At 40.3% G+C, this 24,735-nt stretch overlaps 1 protein-coding gene across 1 annotated transcript in view; it reads right to left on the reverse strand.

Moving 5' to 3' along the window:
* LOC139710359 (uncharacterized) overlaps positions 1-24,735 on the reverse strand; it is a 163,504-nt gene that overhangs the window by 51,858 nt on the left and 86,911 nt on the right. Inside the window, exons 14-16 of the mRNA XM_071622282.1 lie at positions 7,850-7,971; positions 4,496-4,543; positions 2,712-2,765 (exon numbers count right to left, since the gene is read on the reverse strand). Of these exons, the coding sequence (XP_071478383.1) occupies positions 2,712-2,765; positions 4,496-4,543; positions 7,850-7,971 (224 nt within the window). The remainder of the gene's footprint in view (positions 1-2,711; positions 2,766-4,495; positions 4,544-7,849; positions 7,972-24,735) is intronic.

The following is a 24,735-nucleotide window of genomic DNA, read 5'->3' on the forward strand; positions in this document are numbered from 1 at the left end:
TAATAAAAACAAGCAATACTGCTCACACATTATTTATTTGCTTTGTGTCTGTGAAGTCCTGGGAGGCGTTTCATCAACGAGTTCGTCGGAGTTTTCACCGACAAATTTGCTATCAGCCAATCAGACCAAGGATTTCATTAGCTTTTAACAGTTGTCAGTGTAAATCCTTGCGTCTGATTGGCTGATAGCAAATTCGTCGGTGAAAACCTCCGACGAACTCGTTGATGAAACGCCCCCCAGGATCTTTATTGGACACAGGAAGAAAGAAAAATGAGCTTTGGAGCTTTGATGAAAGACTAGACGGACGATGGTAATCAGAAGGTAAAGAGCCTCTTGGGACACCGATCTTAAGGGAAGGAAGAGCTAATTAATTGGCTGCGAGTGAACTGCTGCTGACCTCAAAAAGGGGGGTGGGGGAAGGGAGGTTCATGTTGTTTGCCTTCTGATTGCCATGGGGGAAAAATGATGTTCATTTGTTCAAAAACTACAAACTTTCCTTTTATGTGGAGATATTCCTAGACAAGGTACGGGTGTCTTTGGGGAGCTGTATATATTCTACAACCAAGGACAAATGATGTGCAGCCAAATGTAAGCTTGGGACACAAGTTTCTTCCCATTGGTAATTGCCCACCTGAATACTCTGCATACACTCTTCTACACAAAAAAAATGGTACTTTCAATGGAATGCAACAGATATCATCATTAAACTTAGCAATTTTCCTGCCATCTATTTTTGTTTGTATTTTTGTCTCCTAATCTCTGTCTTAAGTGTTGACTCCAGACACGAATGGGGGTATGCGTTCATAAGTCCTTTTAACCCGTTGAGGACAGACTGATTTTGTTATAACACGCATTTCCCATAGACACCTGCTTGAGTATACTTGGGACTTGTCTTCAATGTTTTAAATGTCAAATAGGCTAAAGCTGTTTATTCTTTAACCATGACAGAGGGATGTACATCCACCTGACTGCTAGCCTGTGGCAACTTAAACTCGCTGTTGGGCAAGTAATATGAATAGACACTTGCCTGGAAAATGTATAGAACCCTTGCCTTTGTCCTTGCTCTTGCCCAATGGGGCAGGTAAGAGAAATATCTATTGTAATGACCTACAATGTAAAACTATGACTGACCCTCAAGTACCACATTATTTGTTTTGAGTAAATATGGCTGTGCCATGACAATGCCAAACAAATATTTTGAGCACCACTTCAATAGCAATATTTCAAGCTATTTCAGAGCAATATCAATTAGTATCTTCAAGTACACGCAGGGAAAGCTTTACTTGTTTTTATTTTGATCTATTCGTTTCCTTTTTCATTCACTTATCTAATTACTTAAATCTATTTACTTACTTTTTCAAAGGGAAGGGGGCAGTTTGAACACTATACAAGCTTAATTTTACATTCACCAAATGGAGGGAGGTGATTAACAATTACTTACAAAAGTGGTGTTTGAGTTCAATTTTAATTTCTGGGTTCATTCATTTGTTTTTGTATATTTTACAATGTTATAGAGGTTCAATTTGCCTAATCAAAAAAAGAAAGAAAGAAAGAAAACGAGAAGTTTCTAAGTTAGATTCTCATTAAAGCATGGCCTACAATTACACCACACAGGGTAGGGAACAAGAAGACATAGTTGTGACTAATACGTAGATGATGGATTAACACCTGCTCTGGAGCAATTTATGAAACTCAGTTTGGGTGACATCAGACCTAACCACTGACCATCAGCCCTGACCAAATGACCACTGCCTCACTTCTCCAGCCAATCTCACAAAACCACGGACACAGTGATGTGAATGGACATTTTTCATTAACTTCTTATCCATTTTGAATCATATTTTACTTTTAACTAATAAAATCTAAACAGGATTTTCTATAAAATAAGCCTAAAAACAACGGTGGTTTAAACCTTGCCTCCTCATATGCAATGTGCAGTGCATAATGGCCTCAAAACATGTGTGATATAAAGAAATACAAAACTACCACAGTTTTTTTGTGACACCAAACTAAAAACTTTGCATAGACACTTATGTCTTTTAAAGTGTTTCAGCAAACACTTTAAAGATCATGAATTGGAGCATTTCAAGAAAACGTATCGAAGCCTAACTGTGAGGTAGAAAATGTCTCCATGTTCCAGTATACTGTGCTTCATAAGAAATATCACCAAATTACCTACATACCAAAGCCTATTAATAAAACTCCAACTCTGCAGAAAAAAAAAATCCCCCCCAAAAAGAACAAACAAAGAAACAAATTAGTCTCGATCCACAGAGCACAATGATTGTCCTAGAAGTACTAGAAAGGATTAGAAATGGTCATAAGATCTTTATAAAATCACTGGGGTGGGTTCATCTGCCTCATCTGAAGATCAATCGATGACAAATATGACAAAGAATGAATAAAATCAACCATACCCAATGAGCCTGGTCATGCAAACAGACTTCCACGATACTAACACTTCAAAACCATGGAATGACAAAACAGTCACCGAAATCATAGCGTACGTGGAGATTGAGTCTCGGACACAATAGTGTGGGCAATCATGGAACGATGATGATGATGATGATGATGCTAATAACAATGGGAACAATGACCACGATGATGATGATGACGATGATGATGATGATAAAAACTGAATTCTGTTCGAGCACAGACCAAAGGAGCCTACATTGGCTGTGACAGTCCCAGCATGCCTTGCGAGAACTCACCACACTACCCCTACGGGTCATGGCAGCTGAGCACGCGCGCAGCAGAAGGGTTTTCTAGGAAGGAACATGTTCAAGGTCGGGGTGCAAAGGTCAAAGTTGGGAGAGGGGGAACATAGAGGTCATATTGGGATACAAATGGTCAGATTGGACTGAATCAAGGTCATCAAGGAGTATTTTGCTTACTGGGAACGTATGCACTTATAAAGTGACATTGGGCATGTTGACAAGATGTGCAGTGTACAGAGGAATATTGCATGCACCTAAATGTGTAACTTTTACAGTGTAGCTCTTTTGGCAAGCCATAGTACAGTGTACAAGGTGTATCCTACAGAAAATGTACGATCTCCATTGTATTACAAAAGGATATAGCAGACAATTATGTGATTTCAATTTATTAATTTGTGAATCTGTCAAATAAAGAAATAGCATGCACTTTGAAGCTTCACGATGCTTTACGCCTCCTACTAATTGAACAGGCAACATGCCTTTAACACATCTCTTTACTGACTGCCCTTGTAACTGGGCATCATCTGCCCTTGTAGTTTTTCACAGATAATCAAATTCCAATGCAGCCAACAAGATCTGATGAAGAGATTCTTTCCTCTAATCAAAGGCTCAACTTCTCTGCCTGTACGAAGGATTTCCAGGGAAAGATTCAAGGGGTGAATTCTGTATAACTTTGTTGGAGGGATGATGAGTTGTGGATTTCTCAAACAATGGCTTCTGGGACGATCGGACATCTTCCAAAACACGGGGGGATTTTGGTAAAGTAAAGGGGGACAAACAGTCTGTTCTCTCTTGGGCCTGTCTACGCCTTTATGACTGCTGATACACTGTGATTACAACTCAGGTCTGTGTCTGATAGAAAGATTTAAAAGAAAGTGATCCACACTTACTTCTCCTACTAGTATTGGGGACTTTAAACGAGGACTCTTAAGCACCGTTGCCATGGGAATTCAACACTGGTATCAATTCTGATTTGTTTTTGTTTTTTTCTTCTTCCTCTTTGTTTATCGTCCAAGGGCATGGGACAATTTGATGAGAAAATTAGGTGACAGGGAATTGAATCAGGCGCAAAGAAGGAGAACAATCAGGAGGAGGGATTGACGTGGGGGAGGGGGTGGGGGCTTAGGGGAGGGTTAGAGTGCTGCTAGTAGACAGCCAAATGCACGGCTGCCATCTTTTATTCTTCTATGTTGTATCTTCCGACGGGACATTCAGAGAGATGGGGAAGGAATTTGGAGGAGGATGGGGTCTGAAATCACTGAAATACATGCACATTGCTGCTCCCTGGGAATTTTTTCTCATTTTCCAGTGATATGCTTTGGAGATAAAAAATCTAAACTTTGACTGGTTTCTACTGGTTGTTTGTTTTTTCTTTAATAAATGAATCTGGCATACTGTTGCTTTAAACAAGGGGAATTTATGCATATTTTTCCCAAGCATATCTTTACAGCTTATAATCATTTTTGCAATTTGACATCAAAGATGGAAAAAGATGAACATTCGTTTGATTTGTATCGTTGTAAGCATTTAGGGTAGGGTAATCTGTTACACCCACAAAATGGGGACAGGTCTACAAAGGGCAACCTTTTAAAGAGAGCTCTGTTTTAAGTTTACAATACAAAGGCCATCCAAATTTACTCACTGCTATATTATCAACCACATTAAGTACTTTGTTCTCGAGTCTGAGTACAAACTGGCAATGTGCAATGCCATTTAGCGGCAGCCCAGAGCTTAACGGGTTAAGATCTACTGCTGATGACGGGGCATGCGTGCCTCACCTGCGGGTCTCGCTTGCAGTTGCCACGGTTACGCAGGAGACTTCTTTGCTACAGAGAGAGTGAGAGAATGATGTGAGGATGGGGGTTATTTGAGGGGGGGGAAGGAGGATGGTGGAAGAAGCAGAAGTAGAAGGATGAGGATCAGATTAAATGCACATTGAAATAGTGGCAAGTAGTCAGATGGATGAGATTCAATTAGAACAATGACTGAACATATTACATTTATACGGTACAAGGAGACAACGTGGCATGCTGATATACACTGGGAACAAGTTTGAACACAAGACACACTGAACACACAGAATGACACTGATGAGAAACTGAATTGGACAGTACAGGAATATCTGTACCATGTGATGACTGGGAACAAATATACACACTATGGAGGGCATGAGTGGATGAATGACGCGATAACAATTTCATATTAAATGAGAAATGTGACTATTTGACAATGACATTAAAAATGAAATTGAAAAATCCCAGTAGGGGCAGAGAATACTTTGAATAGGATTTCCTTCAAAGGTCTTAATCTTTTTGAAGCTGTTCTTATTGTGCTACAAAAACAGCTTCCATGCTAACTTACAAGCAGGATGAAAAACAACTTGAATGACATGATTTTTCCCCCTTATTGTGATGACACTATTTTCAAACTGTACCAAAAAAGTATGCTTTTACTAACACACATGTCCCTACAACATTCATGTATACATATATGCTTAAAAAGAATCTTACATAGAGTATACTACAGGTTGAATGCCACAAAAAATCTTTAAAAATGACATCAGCATCTTTAAGTCACAATGCTTTAAACACCTGACATGAATATCACAAAGAGCCCAGTCCCAATCAAAAGAAGAAGTTATATGTTGCATACATGTTATAAAACATGCATGATATTTGAATGAAAGAAAAGAAGTGACCGATCTGAAATGGAAGAAATCTATGTGTGGTATCAATACATTGCCAAGACAGGTGGCGAGAGAAAAACACCATTAGCAGAATGTAATTGGGTGGGATTATATGAGAAAGGGGAGACACAAGGTGAATCTTCCCAGGTGGTAAAGAGAGATGGTAAGAAGTATCTGGGAAAAACAGCATTACTGCGTCCTACCTGACGATCTGGGGGTAGCAGGTGGGACTGGGGGAGGGGGGGGGGGGCGTAAAATACAGTGTATAGTAACAATTCCATCCCTGGTCATCACAGAGAAACTGACCTCGCAACTGTGAGAGTAACGCACTTTGGTGACCCTTTTTGCCAAGGTCATCTCAATTCCCGCTCACGCTTTGATCGTCATGACGACGACGACAAACAACTCATTCCCGGGAAGGTTTCTCGGTAGGAGCCTTTAAACGAGATGGATTCTTCCCGTATGATTATTTTCTACGAAGATTAAGGGCTGTGAGGTGTATTTGGCGGGCATTAAAGGAGATTTCTCACAAGCGCACAAAGTAACATTATATTGACAACGCAAGCTTTAGGTCACTAATTGGCCTGATATTGAGGATGATGATCCTCCTGGCTCTCATTCAAAATGGAAGCCATTCTCTTCAGTCACATCCATCTCCCCTTAGAAACCAAAGAAGGAGAAGATAACAAAGAAGCTTGAAAGATATGATACAGCCACAAAAAAAAAGGAAAAAGAAAAGAAAAGATATAGGAAAAACAGGAAGACTTTTCAAGGTCTGTGTGTCACTACTTGTTGGCCTCAACTTTCAAATCATCTCTAGGTGGACGTTCTATTGAACAGCTGACCCAAAACTGACCAGCACTACAACAGAAGACTGGACTTAGGTCACTCAACAATTAGGAGTGAAAATATCCTCTTGTTTCATCTGCGCCAAGAATAAAAGGTGATGTCAACACAAACACATGCATCTCCTAGTTAAAATTCTTGTGGACTTCCTTCTCCAAACTTTTAGATCATTTGCCATTCCCCATTATGGATTTCACCCATTGCACGGAGGAAAATCAGTGTATCATACCTTCGTGCCAGTCATTCCTTGCTTTCTGTCAATCAATGCCTATTCAAACTTCCCTAACATCACCCCTTTTTGTGGCAGGGACTTTGGGACAGTGTGTACAATGCTATGGAGTTTTCTGAGCCAATCAGCACTCAGAGCACGCAAGGAGTTGAGCATCGGGAGCCTAATACTACTTGTGGGGGTTCCTGTGAAAATTGCTCCCATGACGCATCCGCAGGCTACAAGCCAAACATAAATTTTGCCAACAAACGTAACCCTAACCCTAATCCTAATCCTCATTAAACTAAACCTAAAACCCTGTCACAACCCTAACCCTAAGTCCTTGGAGAAAATAAGACTGGAGTAATTGTTGCAGGAGCAAATGTCGTGTCACCACTTGTGGGGTCAAGGTACTCCAGAATACAGCAAGCACTACAGGTATTTGTCCCCTGTTTATAAAATGCTACCAAGGAAACATGCCTAGTTAAATCCATGCCACCCATGACAGTTTTATGCGTTTCTCCATCGTGTAGGCACAATGCCAGAAATGAGCACTTATGGTGGACAATGACCTGTGCAAGAAATACAACCATGATTATGGCTTGTGTAGCATTAGTGGCAGAAACTACAGATATATCTCTGTCTGTCATGAAAGTCTGAATACTTTAAAATTCATCATGAAAATGAATGGCACAATGAAATCATGATATGAAAAGCAGCACACACACATGAAATACACATCTATAATGTACTTTCATGCTACAGTGGTATGACCCCCCCCCCCCCCAAAAAAAAATGCAAAAAAAATGCAAAAAAAAAAATGTAAAGCTTTGATATATTGGTATATGAATATAACAGTTTTAAGGGTTGCTTTGAGAAATATAATAAAAGTTTCGTCTATTGAACAGAATGCATGACTTTTGTCCTGGCATTTTCATGGATGATGGTGTGACACGAGCAGGTAATACACAATGGAGATATGTTAACACACAAGGATTTGCTATTAAAGGCACAGTAGAGTCTTTGACTTTAACAGAACCAAAATGAACAAAGTTCTCCGCTTTTGCTCAGTGTGTTAATGAGCACTCTACTGCTATCTGAGCAAGTGAATGCTTAGATAACCAGCTCTTACAATCACTACCCATATATGAGCAATGAGCAAAAATCTAATTTTCGAAGTATCACTCTGTTGCAAGTGACTAATCAGGCAAGCGCTGTCATCTTGTGCTAACAACAAGCTGATAGCTATGACTGATGAAATTTTTGCTGGATTTGGATAATGTTTCAGCAAAACTATACTGCACCTTTAAAATAACAATTGTCATGAAGCAAATCTGTCTTTCTGAGAAAAGACGTAATCAGCGAAAGAAAACAGAAAACCCACACACTCACCCCTTCCGGGCCAGCCTTTCCCGCAGAGCCGAAGAGCTCGTCCTCCGGGCCTCCTCCGGCCCCAAACAGCGGGACGCCCCCTGGTGGAGCTTTCCTTACAGGCCTGGATTCCTCTGGATTGGCTGTGTTAATTGCAAACAAAAGAGACACGAACGTTGCATCACGAAACCTTGATACCCGCACAAAGGACAATTTGCAAGAGATCACTTGGTGCTGGCAGATTATGAATAGCCTCAAACAATGACCAACCATGGAAGATGTTCAGAATTTTTGTATACTTAATATGCTGCCACAGCGTAGTACAATTGTCACAAATTTTTTCAAGCACTGCAAATGTTGTCTGAGACGGGAGAAGGGTGGCACAGTACAATTAATGCAACAATTACTCAAAAACTATTACTAATCAGAATCAAAAAGTAACAGAAGATTACCAGAACAGTGAAACTCTGGAAGATTTACTATCAGACACATGGGCACTTATTTGTGGCTCTAACTATCAAAATCACTGCACCATGCAAACTTGGGATCAAAATCATCAACTGCACCAACAAAAATAAAAAGCTAAGGAGGAGAAGCTTTTCATTGTGATACTAAAATGCATTTCCATAACAAATAGTTGTATTATACAACTCTTTACAGAAAAAGTTGGAAGTTACAAGTGGCCTCCTTTTGCATGATACTAATCATTGATCAGGTACATATTTTACTCCAAGCATCTCATAGGTATGCTGTATAAACACTTAGAGCACAATAGATGAAATGTGGACAAAAGTCTGTCAATTGATTTCAATACTCCAAACTGGTGACAGTAGTGATATAAGAGGCTGACAAGACAATGGAGAATAGTTTCATTTTCATATCAACATTTCTGCTACAAGAAATATGAAATTGACATATATGTCAAGTGGATTACTTTACTTTACAACACAGACCCCTAGTCAAAAGGAAAATAAAAAAGGGAGTCAGAAAAACACTCAGTCCTCTGAAAAAGCTTTTCCTATAACTCTTCATATCCTCTTAAGCACGAGTCAATTTCAAATCAAAATACTTGTGTCTTAATAGCTGTATACTGAAATTCTGTGAGTAAACATCAGCTTTCACAAGGCACTCCAAATATTTAAATGAAATGTACAATGTACTGGCATAGAGTGTTTTCCTCACTATGAGGTCGTTTGCTTTTGAAGAGTGAACAACTCAATATCCACCCCCATGCAACGCAACCATCTACATTTATGAAGCCAAGTCATGAATGTGACACCAACAAATGCCATTAAGACAGTGCGATTCTGTCGTGAAACACAGTTTCCTAATTCTCTAGCCAAGTCTACTTAGGTCCTGGCCATGAACAGCACAAGTTTTGTAAGGCACAAGTTATCATGAAGAAAGTGAAGATGAGTACGGGCTAAAAAGATTAAGAAAAGAAAAAGCACAAAGAAGTGGACAGGCAAGGTCCTCATTTCACGGGCTGGCGCCAAAACATCTCTTACACATACACGTACATTGTAGCTCATGAAACACACACAAATAACATGTATGAAGAGCTACATGATATGAGATTCATTGATCACTGAATTGACAAGTAGAAGTAAAATCAAGTACATTCAACTTTAATGTTGCAGTACAGGTTTCTCAGGAAAGGAGGGGTATTGGACAGTTAATAGTCAAAAACACTTCAGCTGCTGCTACCACTACTGAAACCTTAAGACAGAAGATATTACATGCACGGGTAGGAAATGGCCTCTCCCGTCGCCTCCTATGGCACAAATTCCCGATAGCACGCAGAAACACAGCGAATCGCAACATTTCGGATCCACAAGGCTCTGCGAGTTCTCAAGAGGGGGCACGCATGCCTTTATTTGAATCTACGCAAGAAATTCACTAGATGAACCACAGACGCCGCAAGTTTCTTGGAAGCCAGCGTAACAGTTTTTCTTGTTCAGCAGTGATCCTGTGAGAGTCAATGTGAAGGTATATTTCTCAAATACTGAATGAACAAGCACACACATAAAATCCAAAATCCATGTTTCAGTCGTCCACTCCATAGCTTGTAAGTTCCGTGTACTTCACCATTTTGGAACTAAATGCTGATTTAGAATGACTGTACAAGTGCACAGAAATTTGCCTGCCCGCAAATCACACTGGGAAATCTTATACATGTACTTTACAAAAAAGAAAGAAAGAAAAGAGAAGTAATTTATTTCTTCCAACAGATTTCTCGCACTCATATTACACTGAATTTGATAGCTGACCAGATTTCACTAGATAAATTAAAAAAGTGACACAGGGGGGATAATCAAAGAAACTTGATGACACAGGGAGGGGCGGGGGAAGGGGCTAACAAACGTACTAGCCAGATAATATCACACACACCCTAGATAGCACTGAATGAAAAAGTTACGAGTGTAGAGACTGTAGCGTTGGGTCCCACGTTAGCTAATCCCAGGTCTTATTGAGTGTCATGTGCGCGAGTTCCTCCCAAACTTCAAACCCTTCAATCGCAGCTTTATAGAAATGTAATGAGATGCTGTTTAACAACAGTCACTTCTACAGAAGCCTGAAAGAAGTACTGAAGGAGACTTTTGAAAGATTTCTTTGACATTAAGTAATTATTCTGTACAACTGAGAGTGTACAAAGTTTCAAATCACATGACTTTTGGAAAACTTTGAGACTGACCCAGCATTGAAAGTAATGAAGTGTAAGAGTGACATTCAACACTGCTATATTTAGAGTGAAATCCACTCCCACAGTACAGCGTATTCAGTGGCCTCGCAGCTGATCTGTGCACACAACTCTATTAAGGAACCCAAAAATATGTACTTGCTTTAAGAAATCATGTATGTGAAATTCAAACTTTGTTCAGTAGTTACTCTTGGAAGAGTTTTTTCTTTCCCCTCTACCTGAATTACTGCACAAAATCTGCATTGGGTTGAAGTTTGAAAATTCAGTGGTTTCAAGGCTGAGGCCTAAAAGTACAGATGGTCAACAAGGAGTATAAATCCTCCACAATCTTTCACAAGCACAGGGCAAAATTATACATACCAGTATGCATCATAGACAATTGATACCCAACATTATCCCTTGTGGAAAGCAATACATGCATGACTTTCATAAACCAGATTTCTGTAAAGCAACAGGTATTTCAGTTGCCAAAATCCTGGGGGAGGTGGTAAATTTCTCTATTATACTCACAATTTCGAAGTCCCAGAGAAAGTCACATGAACGATCACACGAACAGTCAAATGAACGGTCACATGAACAGTCACATGAACAATCACATGAATGGTCACATGAACAATCATAGATTCTATGAAGAAATACAAGGGCAGACATGGACCATTGCTACAAATTGTACTCCAGAAACTCTACACTCCACTGCCACTGTGGAAGAATGATGCGTCAGCAAATGAAGGCTTATGACAAAACATAGTGCAACAACAGCTACATGAACATCCCTTCTGGTTTTTTTTTTTCTTCCCCTTTCGTTGTTAATCCCACCTTTATATGTCCCAACCACAGAGCTACGTGGCCATGTCTAAATTAGCATCACTGGCAAAGCATGTTCCTTTGCAGAGGCAATGAGCCAATGGGTCTAACATTGCTTCCGGTGACTAAAATAAGCATGCACTCATAAACCGTCCCCGTCTGACGTTATGCCATACAATCCACCATAACGTGTTAGTCGAGTTGCATCACACAAGTTGGCTGGAGCATGGCAGATCATGACCTCTGCGATTCTTGGCTTCTTAAGTACCTTGACATTCAAATGCTCTGCCCAAAAATTACCATGGAAGTGCACTGCATAGCATAGACTCTGCACAGCAAAGAGAGTCTGCATTGCACACACACACACACACAAATGCAGGTGTGGGACTGTTCAAATTAACAAACACCATGATCATAGAATCTATAGGTTGATATATGTACTTGTGTGACAAAAGTTCGTTAACATCTTGGGTAGATTACACTGTGCTTTTAATGCTTGAATGCAGAGGGCCTATTCACAGATAAAGTACCGTAAAATCTGCTATTTTCGCACGCAGATATTTTCACGAATGACGAGGTCACAGACATTTTCATGAGATGTTGTTCTCGCGATTAGGCACCGAGGCTGTTGTTAGTGCACAAAGATACTCAGGTACAACATACCAAAGCATGAGGTGATATTTTCAAGTGTTGTTAAATCTGCACCTCAACTGTGTTTTGTAAAATTCACAAAAATTAACCCCTCATGAAAATTAAAACTTTTACAGCAAGTACTTTGCACAGGTTTATATTTTTCTTTGAAATAACAAACAGCATATTACCTACACACAAACAAACCCAAGAAACCTGACACAAGTGTTTGTAAGAGCTGTTTAACCCAATCGGCTGGGCCTCCTGGGTTAAACAATTTCAAAGATGCCTTTTGAACACAATTCCTACCAATGCACTCAGACATGTGCATCATTTGCACATTATCTACTGGAGCTACTCGTACCCCAATCAGGCACAGGTGGGAAGGGGCGTGACATATTGTAACTTTGTTGTTAGAAGAGTAAATGCGATTGGGTCATAAAGTTGTGGATATAGAGCATACAAGTGTATACCTGGTATGTATTGTGTGTGTCGTACATGCATGTATAATGTGAAAATTGACATGAACACCTCAACAAGTTTGTAACTTTACATATTGCTTACAATGCTTGCTGACAGTTTGTCAGGCTTGTATCACATTTAATACTTGAGTAGGCAAAAAAATCTCCATTATGAGCATTTTCTCTTTATCATACTGTGCACTATGCAGAAAAAAAAAAGGGTCAATGGTTCCTTTTTCGAAAGCATGAAAATGCTCCAAACACCAACTTTAATTTCTTTTTTTTCAATGGTTATGATAGCTGCTTTACTTGTATATTTACAGGATATCTGTGCAAACAGATGCTGGCACAATACTATAAACGCCAAATATTTCGCGAGGTTTTTATTTTTGCGAATTTCACGAGTCAGCTGCTATTCGCGAAATTAAAAACACGCGAAAATATTGACTCTAATGCCGATATGACTGTGATGTACGCTATACATTTCTTCGTTCAGTACAAGGACTCCACGATCGCGAATTTAACCACTCGCGAAATTGTCGGAAAGTCCCGATTTGCGAAATATATGGCGTATACAGTAATTATTGCTAAATTCAAATAACAACCACACAAACACAGCTACTAACAACTTCAAAGTGAATCGCCCCACCCCCCCAATTTTTTTTGTTTTGTTTTACTGTTCAGAGTAAATACTAGCAGGAAAAAAAATATTCAAACAAACTATATCACAGCTCACTTCTAAGAGAATTCAATATTTTCCATGAAGTTAGAAATCACGTAGTTGTGTGATTGTTACTGTGGACGCCAAATAAATCACAGATTTTTATTTTCGCAAATTTTGCGAGTATGGTGCTATTGGCGAAATTCTAACAACACACAAAAATATTAACTCTGATCCTGACATTAATGCGATGTACATACATATATTTCTCCGTTTATTACGGCACTCCACGATAGCGAATTTAACAACTTGCCAAAGTGTTGGGAAGTCTCAATTTGCGAAAAATTAGACTCGCTAAATATATGGTGTACACAGTATGTTTTACACTTGCTTGAAACATGAATGACCTTTTTCATAGTGCACATGGAACCTTGTAACTACAGGCAAGGCGGTACATGAATAGCACCAGATAGTGGCTTGAAGGAACACTTGAGCACCTGTGATGTGCGATAATCAAGATTAGACATCAAACCGCACCAACCAAAGTCTCCAATTTTAGACCCATGACCAGGGACTGACTCGATTTCAAAGTGGCCTGCTTGGTGGTATAAATACCCAACTCTTCGTAAGTTTAGTCCCCAAATATACCACTTTCACGCATCGTCTTCTGGAAGTGGAGCTTGTAGAAAAAATGTGGTTGTAACACCCCCTGTGACAGTTGTGCAGACTCCTTCTTCTCCCTCAACCCCCTCCTCAAAATTCTAGTGGTGTCTAAATCTTGCCTACCAACTCTTTTTCTCAAACCACATTGTAAAACTTGATTCAATGTGAAGTTACATTACAGCACATTGGCTGGTACATTTTTTTAAAGGGAATGTAAACATATATCATTAAAGGATATAATAAAGGGTGTGCAAAGTTTTCACAAAGGGAATGTACTTATCATAAAGGGAGGAATGTAAACACATTAGTAAGGGAGTGTAAAAATATACCCTTACAGGGAATGTAAAGTTGTCAAAAAAGGAGTGTAAATATACCATTAAGGGAATGTAGCTATGATAACAGGAATGTAAACATATCAGCACGGGAATCCAAACATATCATAAGGGGACTGTTCAAGATATCATTAGCAAGTTCTCATGACTCTTTTGCAGAGTTCAAATCTACCATACCCTAGCAAGACGGAAGCTTTTCATACATCAGGAAATTTCATTTTATAGTTTCAATTTTCAGGTTAAATATTTAGATGCACGTGTGTAAACATCAATCTGTCGGGTTGCTAACCCCGAACTGGCATGACATTGTACTCTGTAGTTGGCATTATATACGTGTACTGTCTATTTCAGTGCCATATTTTGCTCTCTTTCCACGTTTTAGATAATATGGGGTACATCGGAAAGGAAGGTGGTCTAATTGGGTATCCTATAGAGCTCTTATCACATCACCCTCACCCACTCTCATCCCACCCAAACCCCTCGCCAAATCTCCAACAGAGAGAGAAAGAGAAAGAGAGAGAAAGAGAGGGATACATGTTGTGGGGGGGGGGGGGGGGAGATAGAGAGGAGAGGCAGAGATAGGGAGAGAGGGAGAGAGATATTGGACGAAAGAATATCATATTCTCTATATGCCCCTAAACTTAACCTATGAGTAAGAGGAAATGACTAACTCCCCTTGGCATGGTGTTCAGTATACCAATGGCTGCGTTCAAACTCTGCACTGTCTCACAGACTTCAGGCCAAAGGCCATGGGTTTCTACGAGGCAATGCAAACTGATAGTGACAGTTCGTGCAATATCCAGTAAATATTGCCTTGGACATCAAGCACACATTACATTACACTACACACACACACACACACACACACACACACACACACACACACACACACACACACACACACACACACACACACACACTCACACACACACACACACACACAATTTTTCTTCAAGTTACCATGCTTGCAATGAAAAGCTATTGGCTAGACTTGGGAAAATACTCTGCAGTTTATCATCAAGTATGCCCTTACCAACACTTTACTCCATTTCAAGTTCAGGTTAGCATATTTCATGTCTACTTTTGACTGGATTGATAAAACATCTTTTCTCAGGGCACTTTTGGGGAGGCGCTTTCTTCCCCATCCCATACAAATTTGCAATTGTGATGCATGCTGATCACACAGCAGGCCATGCTTTAAACATGAATGTCATGGCAAAGGCGGCAACTCGCCATCGCAAACGTTCGACCAACTGTCGATGATTGTGCTCGGTGTGAACAAGGTCAATGAGGCGAGGGGAGGCCGCTGCTGAATTGCCCAAATGGCGACAAATGGCTTCTGGAAAAAACAACGACGACACCAACAACAACTACAAAGAATCCTGTGACCATGGTGCCCGTCCAGGGTAACCGAACTGAACCGCAGAGACCGTGAAGAATGGGAACACCTCAATCTTGGAAAGTTGACGAGGCAAACAAGACACGACAAGGCTTTTTCTTGCCCTTTGCCAGAAGAACCCCGTCCATTTTCTCTACCGCACAGCTGGGCTTTGCACGGAGTACCATTCTTGATTAGACAAGATCAGCCATTATAGCTATGACCTACATGGTGTATCCGTTGCAACCTGGATGTAGATGTGCCACAGGTCACTCGCATTGAGCCTTACACTGAAATTTGAGTTTTGAAATCACTTCATGCATTATTAATACTGTTCATATCCATCACCAGAATGGCCAGTCCGCATAGTATGCATTACGGCTGTATAATATCAAGCAAGTTTAAATGAATTCAGAATATTTGGTGGATGGATGAGTCTTAATAGGTTATCATATGCGCTTTCCCACTGAAGACAGCTGACTTCGTTACAACACACCTGCTCCCTGGACCCTGGATGGAAGGGGGCTCGTCAGACCAAAAGTGCCGGGACTACACTCGAAAGCTGACATTTAGGCACACAGGCAGACCAGTTCATGTTCATCAAAGGCGCTACATCAACTCCATTACCATGTTGCTGTACAGTTTGTCACTTTGTGAAATGAAAATATTCTTGTCCAAAAGATTAACCCGTTGAGGACGGTTTGATTTTGCTACAGCACGAAGTTCCCATAGATGCTTGCCCAAGTATACTCGGGACTTGTCCGCAACGGGTTAACAAGGTTAACAAAATATATCAAAACAAAACATGACAAAGAAAAAAAAAAGACTTTTTACGGACAGGCACAATGTCATATCAAACCAGGTTTTGCTGACACAGATCTGAGTACCCTTTGACTATAACATTTTCTACCAATAAAAAATCTATAAATAAGGCATCTCATCTTCATCACGTAGGGAGAAGAGAGAGAAAAAAAAGAGACTCTTTGCCTGATACTAAAAAAAACCCAACATACTCCTTGGGACATATAGCAGTTATATGGCTCTTTCATTCTGTTTTAAGTTGGTGCATAATGTCATTCCTCTCTTGCAATTCTGGAGATGAAGCTTTGAGGAACAGGACTTTGCGGAAATTTTTGCCGGAATTGAGACACTCACGAAAGCCTCTAGGGAAGAATCCATTAAAAGGGATTAGAACCAAAACGCAAACAATGCTCCTCTATACCACACACAGACCCCGTTGGTCAGAAATCATTCTTTTGTACATTACTCGTTTCATGCAAACTTTATATTGTATGAAGACAACAGAACCCGCAGTCCTCAGGCTGATGCACTTTGAATCTAAACTTTCTGAAAGCATTAAGAAACCGCATGACCAGCATTCACACACAGCAAAAAGTGACTATCATACAATGTACATTCAAAACTCAAGTATACATGTTCTGTAACACGACTGCCAGCAGACATAGTCAAAACATTAAAAGTCAACAATTATAGTACAATGTGTAACATGTCCCTGTGAGGAATAGAAGGAATGTTTATGCTGGTCAAGGGAAAAGAAGACAGAAGAAGTAAAAACATGGGAGTTAAGCAAGTCAAGAGGCAGACTTTGTGATTTTTTCAGACTCCAGTCAATCAAAAAAACAGAAACAAAAACAAACTAGAAATGACAAAAAAGGAAACAGGATTCTCTGTCAAAACTTACAGGCATTATAAATACTACTGGCACTCCTGCTTATGGACGGGAATACAAAGCAGCAAAGAATTTAGCTGACCATTTAGGTTTTGTCTTTTGCTTTACCTTCAGCCCTTATTTGTCACTAACTAAACTCTCAACTCCTGATTCCCAGTTGGCCGAATGGATTACCTCTCTAGACTGGCACAGGAAAACTTGACAATTCCCTTTCGATTTGAGAGCAAATCGGATGAAGTTTTTTTTGCTTATTAGGTGAAAATACCAACCACAAAGTTAAAAAAAATAAGAAAGAGGGTTGGGGGAAATTACAACACAACAAACCTCATAATGGGGCAGTGGCATTAATATCAAGTTTAGGACCGGAAAACACTCTGTAAAGACACTGCCTGCAGGCCAGATGGGCACAGTTCACACATCTTTATTTACTTTCACACGACATTTGAAATCTTTGAAGTTTTAAAACTTTAATGATTAGCTTCGGTTTGTAGTTTTGACTATGACGTGCATCCACATGACACCTAATCATAGAGATTGAATTTCTGAGCAGGAATCCCACTCCATTATTAAACAACAGATATAGATGTACATACACACAGCACTGCGATATACCCAGTAATGCATGACGATAGAATAGTGTACAACATGCACTGGGGGTTGACTTAGGAGGCTGAGGGGGAAGTGTTCATGGAGAGGAGAGGTCATGCTAACTTTCGAGTTCATTGATTATCATGTCCAAACGATGCTAAACTACAAGTGGGGACCCCCTGCGGCTCGTGGATAGAGCAAAAACCCTGAGATGTCTTGTGGTTCTAATCATCGACTAATCTTCAAGATTGCAAACTTTGAAGTGCGTCTACATTAGGCTAAATGTACAAGCTAATCTTGGAGTTTAGGAACCCTGAGTGAATGTAACTCCTGAGTCACTTCAAACATCTAGAAGACTGTCTCTCCCTAGATGATTGACAACAACCCCACGTGACATGGAGGAGGACAGAAAACCAAGGACAAGATTGGTAAACTTCATTCATACATCAAGAGGGGTCGGGGTTTGTTTGAAAAGAACTTGATTTTCTTTGACCTTGCCTAGCATACACCACGTTCAATTTGCAGACAAAATCAAACACTCCACTCCACGTCTGCATCATTCCAAGTTGACAGAAAACTAATAATGAAGCCTACCTGTGGCTGCTTAGACTAGCGCTTACAAGCAAATATCAAAACCAAACTGCCTATCATAATGTTATTCTTTCTTTACTATCAGTTTTCTTACAGGAGACTTATGTTGTGCAAAGATGTCCCACCAAATTACACCTCATTATTTGGCAATATGCAGCAGAGAAGAAGAGGGTAATCAATCTGTGATTGCAGAGTTGTTGGGGTGATTCAGCCCGCTACCTTGGAATACCTCGCAACACATTTCTGATTTCCGTTCGAAATAATGGCAAATTCGAGGGCCAAGGAGAGACAAGGAAATTCAGTCTAAAAATACAACAGACTGAATATAGGCCCTTCAGGATACAGCCTATATACATGTGCATATTGCTCAGAGGTTATATTGGAGTGACATCTTTTACGCGCATCCTTCAGGGAAACCTAGAAGGGGACGGAGGATGTGTCCAAACTGATGGGGGGTGTCCTGGCAGGCACCCTTTAACTCTTTCGTTACTATTGGCTAATCTACCAAAGTAAAACTTCAAGACTGATGTTATGCACAAATTGGCTACAAAACAAAATGAAATAGAACAAACAAAACAAAACAGACGTTGAGCTGCAGCAAATTATATACTGTAAAAGTGGAAATTTTCGCGGTGTTGAAATTTTTGTGCATTTCGCGCAACCTGAAACTAGTGCGAAAATAAAAGCACGCGAATATCTTTGTTTGCCATATGTTCTAGCAGTTGATGACTTGATTCCGCCGAATTAAAAACATGCGAAACTCTTCTTACCCCGCCGAGTGCGAAAAATTAGTCGCGCGAAAATATCCACTTTTACAGTACACTGTTGAGAATATAAAGCTAGTCACCTAATATATATTCCTTACTGTACTAGCATAGCCTTGCAACAAGACTAATGTCTCATCCTATCTAGCAGGCACACATACTTGTATATATAAGGAGAAAAATTAGCCAGGGAAAAAAATAAAAAGGCTGTAAGCAAGGCTGAACAAACGGGAAGAAGGCTAACAGAACATCCCCCCTTCAGTCGGTTCACAGGGTCTGCTCAACCCTCTCCCTTATCATCCGCAGGCATTTGTACCCTGGCAAAACACCATCACGGAAGCCAGCGTTCCCCTGTACGGACCATGTTACCATCTGGAGCGGATTAAAGCCGAAACCCCGTGGCAACAGCTCAAAGACTGTAGTGACAGTCAACCCTTCCAGTCTCACCGGCGCCTGCACCGCATACGATTTTGACGCCATTTCAAAGAGGTGGTTCTGTGTGGGTTAAAGCTACAGTGAAATCAAGGCTCTGTGTACACCATTTTGACTGTGCATGTCGTTTCATGCAATATGTCGACACCATTTGTGGAAAATATGTTGCTCGGCAGTGTTCTTAACATGTGCTATTAAATGCAGAATCTCTGCCTGTGTGTGGCAAAGGCCATACTTGACATTATTCAGCAACTATATCAGTAGTCATTTATGTTAACCGACGCAAGGTGCCTCTTGATAGGACTTAGCAGTATTTTTCTTCAGCTTGGAACGATTAAACCTTAGGTCATCTCTTGTCTTGAAATTGCAGAAATACTTCCTACTTTCAAATCTTCAGTTCTTATATTCCGTTTTCACAATGAATATTGCATTTTACATGTAAGAGCAACATTTTTTTTTTTTTTTTTTTTTGGGGGGGGGGGGGGAAGGAGGATTGAATGTAGCTCTGGCAAGATTTGAAAAGTAGGTATGATATGGGCAAACTGTGGAATTATCGTTACTGTTACTAACAGATGTCAGAAATCAAATTCAGTGGGAAGAAAACTACTCCTGGATCCTATTCACACTTGAAACGACTCCAGGTTGACAACAAAATGCTATTAAAAGTGACTTATTGAACCAATCACTGTAAGACAGAGCTTGAGAGCTCAGCGTTTTTAAAGGTAGCCTATCGGTATCCCATTCTATTCACAGAGCTGAGGAGATAGCTTCACGGCCAAAAGTTTAGGGCGTCACATGAAGCCTATTGTACACACCGAAATCTGATCTCCCACTCATCCTCCTTATACTTTATACTCATAGTTATCACCCTCGACAGATGGCTTTGCCATCGTGCCGACAAATCTGCGGCGAATATGAGTTGACAAGATAGCTATCTCAAACTCATCCCACAAACTCCTCTTCCCTTGCACATTACAAACTTTCAAGAACAACAATAAAAAATGCACAAACAAATGAAGGGGAAAGAAATGATCCCTTTGTCTGCTTTTCGCTTACCTCGGATTTCTCCCTTTTTTCTCCTTCCTCTCCTCTCTGCCCTCAAGCACGCAAACAGAATCTTTGTCTAAAGATTGCAAATGGCCATCGATTCCCACTTCAATGGATATTCCCTCCCTCCGTGAGCCACGAAGAGTATTCCGAGTGGCGAGGTAGAGGACTAGGGACTAAGAGTCAACCACGCAGCCTGCCATGCCTGCAGACTATGTGTAATCCCATCGTCACACTGCCAAGCCCCCCCTTCCCCCCGTCCCCCCCCCCCCCCTTCCCTCTTAATCTCCTCCTACCCCTTTGGCCACGAGGCACATGGATGGCATTTACTGTCATCTGCCAACAATTTTTTTTTTTTTCACTTTTAAGATTCCCCTCTCCTTCCTTGCAACATGAAAGATCAAACATGCTGAGGGGAAAAAATTGTAGCACATACCCCAGGTTTACAAAATCTTAACTTTCCTATTACTCCTCTCTTGGCTTTGAAAATGTTCCAGGTCCTGCATTACTTCTCAAGTTTTTTTTTGGTGTTTTTTTTTGTGAGACCTTAAGAGAGTCAGACTGAGTCACATGAGTGTTCACAGTTTTTTTCTAAGTTCTGAACTTTTTTTTTTTTTTAAAATATTCAGTCTGTCCATGTTTCAAAGGTTCTGTGAATCCTGAACTCTACTGCTGGTTTATGTTGGTTGATTTTCTTTTTCTTCGTGTGACAATTGCTTTTGCTAATGCATTTGCACAAGCTTTCATAAACAATGCAAATTCTTAGTGATCCTCTCAGAAGTTCACTTTCTTGTTTCTACTGCAGATTTTCATTTATCTCTCTACTTCACGCTCTCTTCTTCTTCTTCTTCCTTTTGTTGTTGTTGCAGTTTCTTACTATGAGTCTTTCTAACACTCACTCTGTTTTTTTCTCCTCCCATACAACATCAGCAGTTGAGAACCTGACCAAAGGCTTTCATTGATGTAAACACCATCGTAATCTCCATTGTCAGAACTCCTTTCTGTTTTAATTCCTCTGTCCTTGTCCCAAGGGTCTCGGTCACCCCCTTTTCTCTTTCCTGTCGTCCCTGACTCTGCTTTCATAGTTTTTTTTCCCCCCTCAACTACCTGTGATTGGTTGCAACAGGTAGAACAGCCAACCAATCAGCTGCTAGACAGCTGTGCAACAGAGAAGAAAGAAAGAGCCAGGGAGGGAGGGAGAGAAAGAGAGAGAGAGGGAAAGCAAAAGAGATAGAAGGAAAGAGAGAGAGAGAGGGAGGATGTGATACAGGGAGAGAGGGGGAGCTCTGAAAATTTACTTAGTGGCCCTGGAAACTTATTCTCATCTTCCCCTTCTTCATCCTGTCCTTTTCTCTCCTTTTTCCAGTCCTCCCATCTCCTCAAGCCCCCCCCCCTTCCCCCTCCCCCACCATCTTTCTTTTCTTCCTTGCTCCAATCACCCAGACTCTAGATGCCTGGGAGACGCTGAAAGAAAATAGTCGTACCTGGACATTTTCTCCGTTCTGCAAGATTCATGTGATTCAGCCACTTTGTCAGACCTACTGCAGTCTCTTTAATGGTAAAATATTGCACTTTGAGAGCATGTCCTGAATGTGATTCAAACAATGATCCACAGAAATACACATAGTTTCCACAACATATAAAGTGGCAAGACCGAAGAAGAATAGTTTTGTCTCCATGAGGCGACTGTCAGTATCTAATGAAATCTGACATGGGCGCATCCTTGTGCATCATAAAGCCCCATGCAAGGCCCTACACACGACGACACAACTTCCACATGCTTTGATACCACGGCCAAGCTCAGACTGCACAGCGGGGACCTGTGTGAATTCACAGAACTTTTTTTTTGTTATATCTCACTCTTTTTTTTCTTTTTCTTTTTTTGCAAAAGTTTCAGCCTGTAGTAAGTATAAAAGTAATATGCATAACTTTTGTTAATGACATACTTCCTTAACCTTAAAAAGAATCCTAAGGTGGGGTGAAATATTTCTGCACACAGAGTTCCATGACTAAGAAAAGGATTTATTAACATTCATGGCTGTATCTATTCCTAACTTTATCAAATTTAATTCTTCCAGTAAACTGAATTTTATACAAAGTTTCTGTTTTCTACAAACATCTGAGAACTGTGTATCATATACCTGATGTACTCAAAAAGCTTGCCTTTGAAGTGTTGCTGTAATCTTTTAATATTAAAGCCATTTTATTCGTTTGTCCATGCCCCAATTAAACACCGGCCACTACGTATGCATACATTTCATAATGTCGCTGGGGTGAAAAGACCCTGTATCTCAACTTTTGGTGAAAATCACTTTTAGGGATTAACTGTCAGATAATCAGTTATGTGATGACCTGTTGAACTGCTCAAATCCTACCTGTCTCATCCAAAAAACTAAAGCCACTGCAGCAATCCAAAAGAAAGGTGATCACATTTATCGCAGTGCTTTGGCTGCCATGTTTTATAGCTGTCCTGAACATTTGACATCTTTTAGATACAAGGTTTTGTCGCCCCCCACAGCGATTATGTACATCGTGTACATCCATGAATATCTATTTGGGTTAAGAGGGACTTCCATGTAAGTCCGAGAAACTGGGAAGCAACATTTTGATTCAATTAACATTTTTTTTTTCAAAGAGGAGAAAATCAAGGACAACCTATTTACTGACGGGGAAGTTATCAATTCACAGCATGGGGGGCTGAATACGAGGGGGCTGAAGTCAAACTCATCCCAACTTTTGTCCCGCGAAACAAAAGACGGAGCCAGGATGTCGTTTAACCCCTTTCCTTCCGACAGTGCCACACTCTACTCAGAGTTGTCACAAGACGCTCGACTCTGGGAAGCAGTGCCCTGTGGTGGCAAACACGTATAAATGCGGCACAATGTCTGCAGTTGCATATAATGCGAAACACAAACGCGGCGGCAGAACGGAGGAAAAAAAAATGTGCCCCTGAAATAATACCTTATCTATGGACATATCAAGAATAATGGGTAATTTCAAGGTTGAAGATGAAAAGCAATCACTTTTAATAGTTATTTCTAAAGTGACAGGAAAGGATACTTAGGTGTGTATACACAAATATAGTAAAATCAGAAATTTTCACGTGTATGAAACTTCCACGAATTCTGCGAGGAGCCACGATTTATGAAATAAAATGCACACGAAAGTTTTTGTCTACATAATGCACTGAATGCTAATACAATGCTGTATACCATCACATAGTTGGCAATTTGCTAAAAGTTTCATGCAGTGCAAAAGGCTGTCAGCTCCAATTTGCCAAAGTTTCAAGCTGCAAATGCTTCTGGTTCTACAGTAGCTTCAGTAGGTAAATGTCATTCATACATGGGCAAGGATATCATTGCTTTTCTTGGTGAATGATTATTTTGCAGGCTTAAAGAGTAAATGTCAGATTGTTTATAGCCAAAACTGTAATTACTCTGATAATCACAGCTTTTTCTCATGCACACAAAGAGAAAGCGGTTTATTTATGCACATCTGTATATCACGCTTTGATGCCACTTAAGTTGTGACTTCAGTATAAATGAACATAAATGACTTTGCAGTCGTGATGAAAAGATAGTTCTGAACACACACATCACTGCAACATGATCGTACAATGTGTAGAGAAGTTATTCCCTGCATGTCAGACTCCACAAGTCACATGTGAGAAAAAAATATCAGTCATTTGTAAAAAGTACTATACATTTTTTTTTAAATTTCCGTGATGATTTTATGATGACTGTTGTGATAACTATGAGAAAGTTTGGTGATCTAATTTTTAGAGTGTGAAAGGGAAATGCCATATTCCCTACTCGTTGCATGGGTTTCATTTTTTTTTTGGGGGGGGGGGGGGGGGGGGGTGGGGGTGTGTAGTTTTTCCCTCTGATCAGAAGCTTTACGAACTCTTAGAGTGATGCAAACTTGTTGCAAAGTGTCAATGGGCTTATAGCAGTAGCTAACCGGTAGCTGTAAAACTTGATCCTCTTTGCCAATGCCTCACAATGACTAAGTATTCTGTTGGAGTACGGAGTATTCAAAAGATAATGCCACCGGCACCACTCTGCGGCTGAGGCATCCCATCGCAAAGCGTGGGACTTTAATCTCGTGTTAGCTGGCGCCCTATAGCGACACAGGATGTTCTTGCCGGGGCAATCTGCGGGTGAAT

The sequence above is a fragment of the Diadema antillarum genome, unplaced genomic scaffold (genome assembly GCF_040938485.1).
Source record: "Diadema antillarum isolate AM-2024a unplaced genomic scaffold, OU_Dant_1.0 seq00001523_RagTag, whole genome shotgun sequence".
NCBI classification, from domain to species: domain Eukaryota; kingdom Metazoa; phylum Echinodermata; class Echinoidea; order Diadematoida; family Diadematidae; genus Diadema; species Diadema antillarum.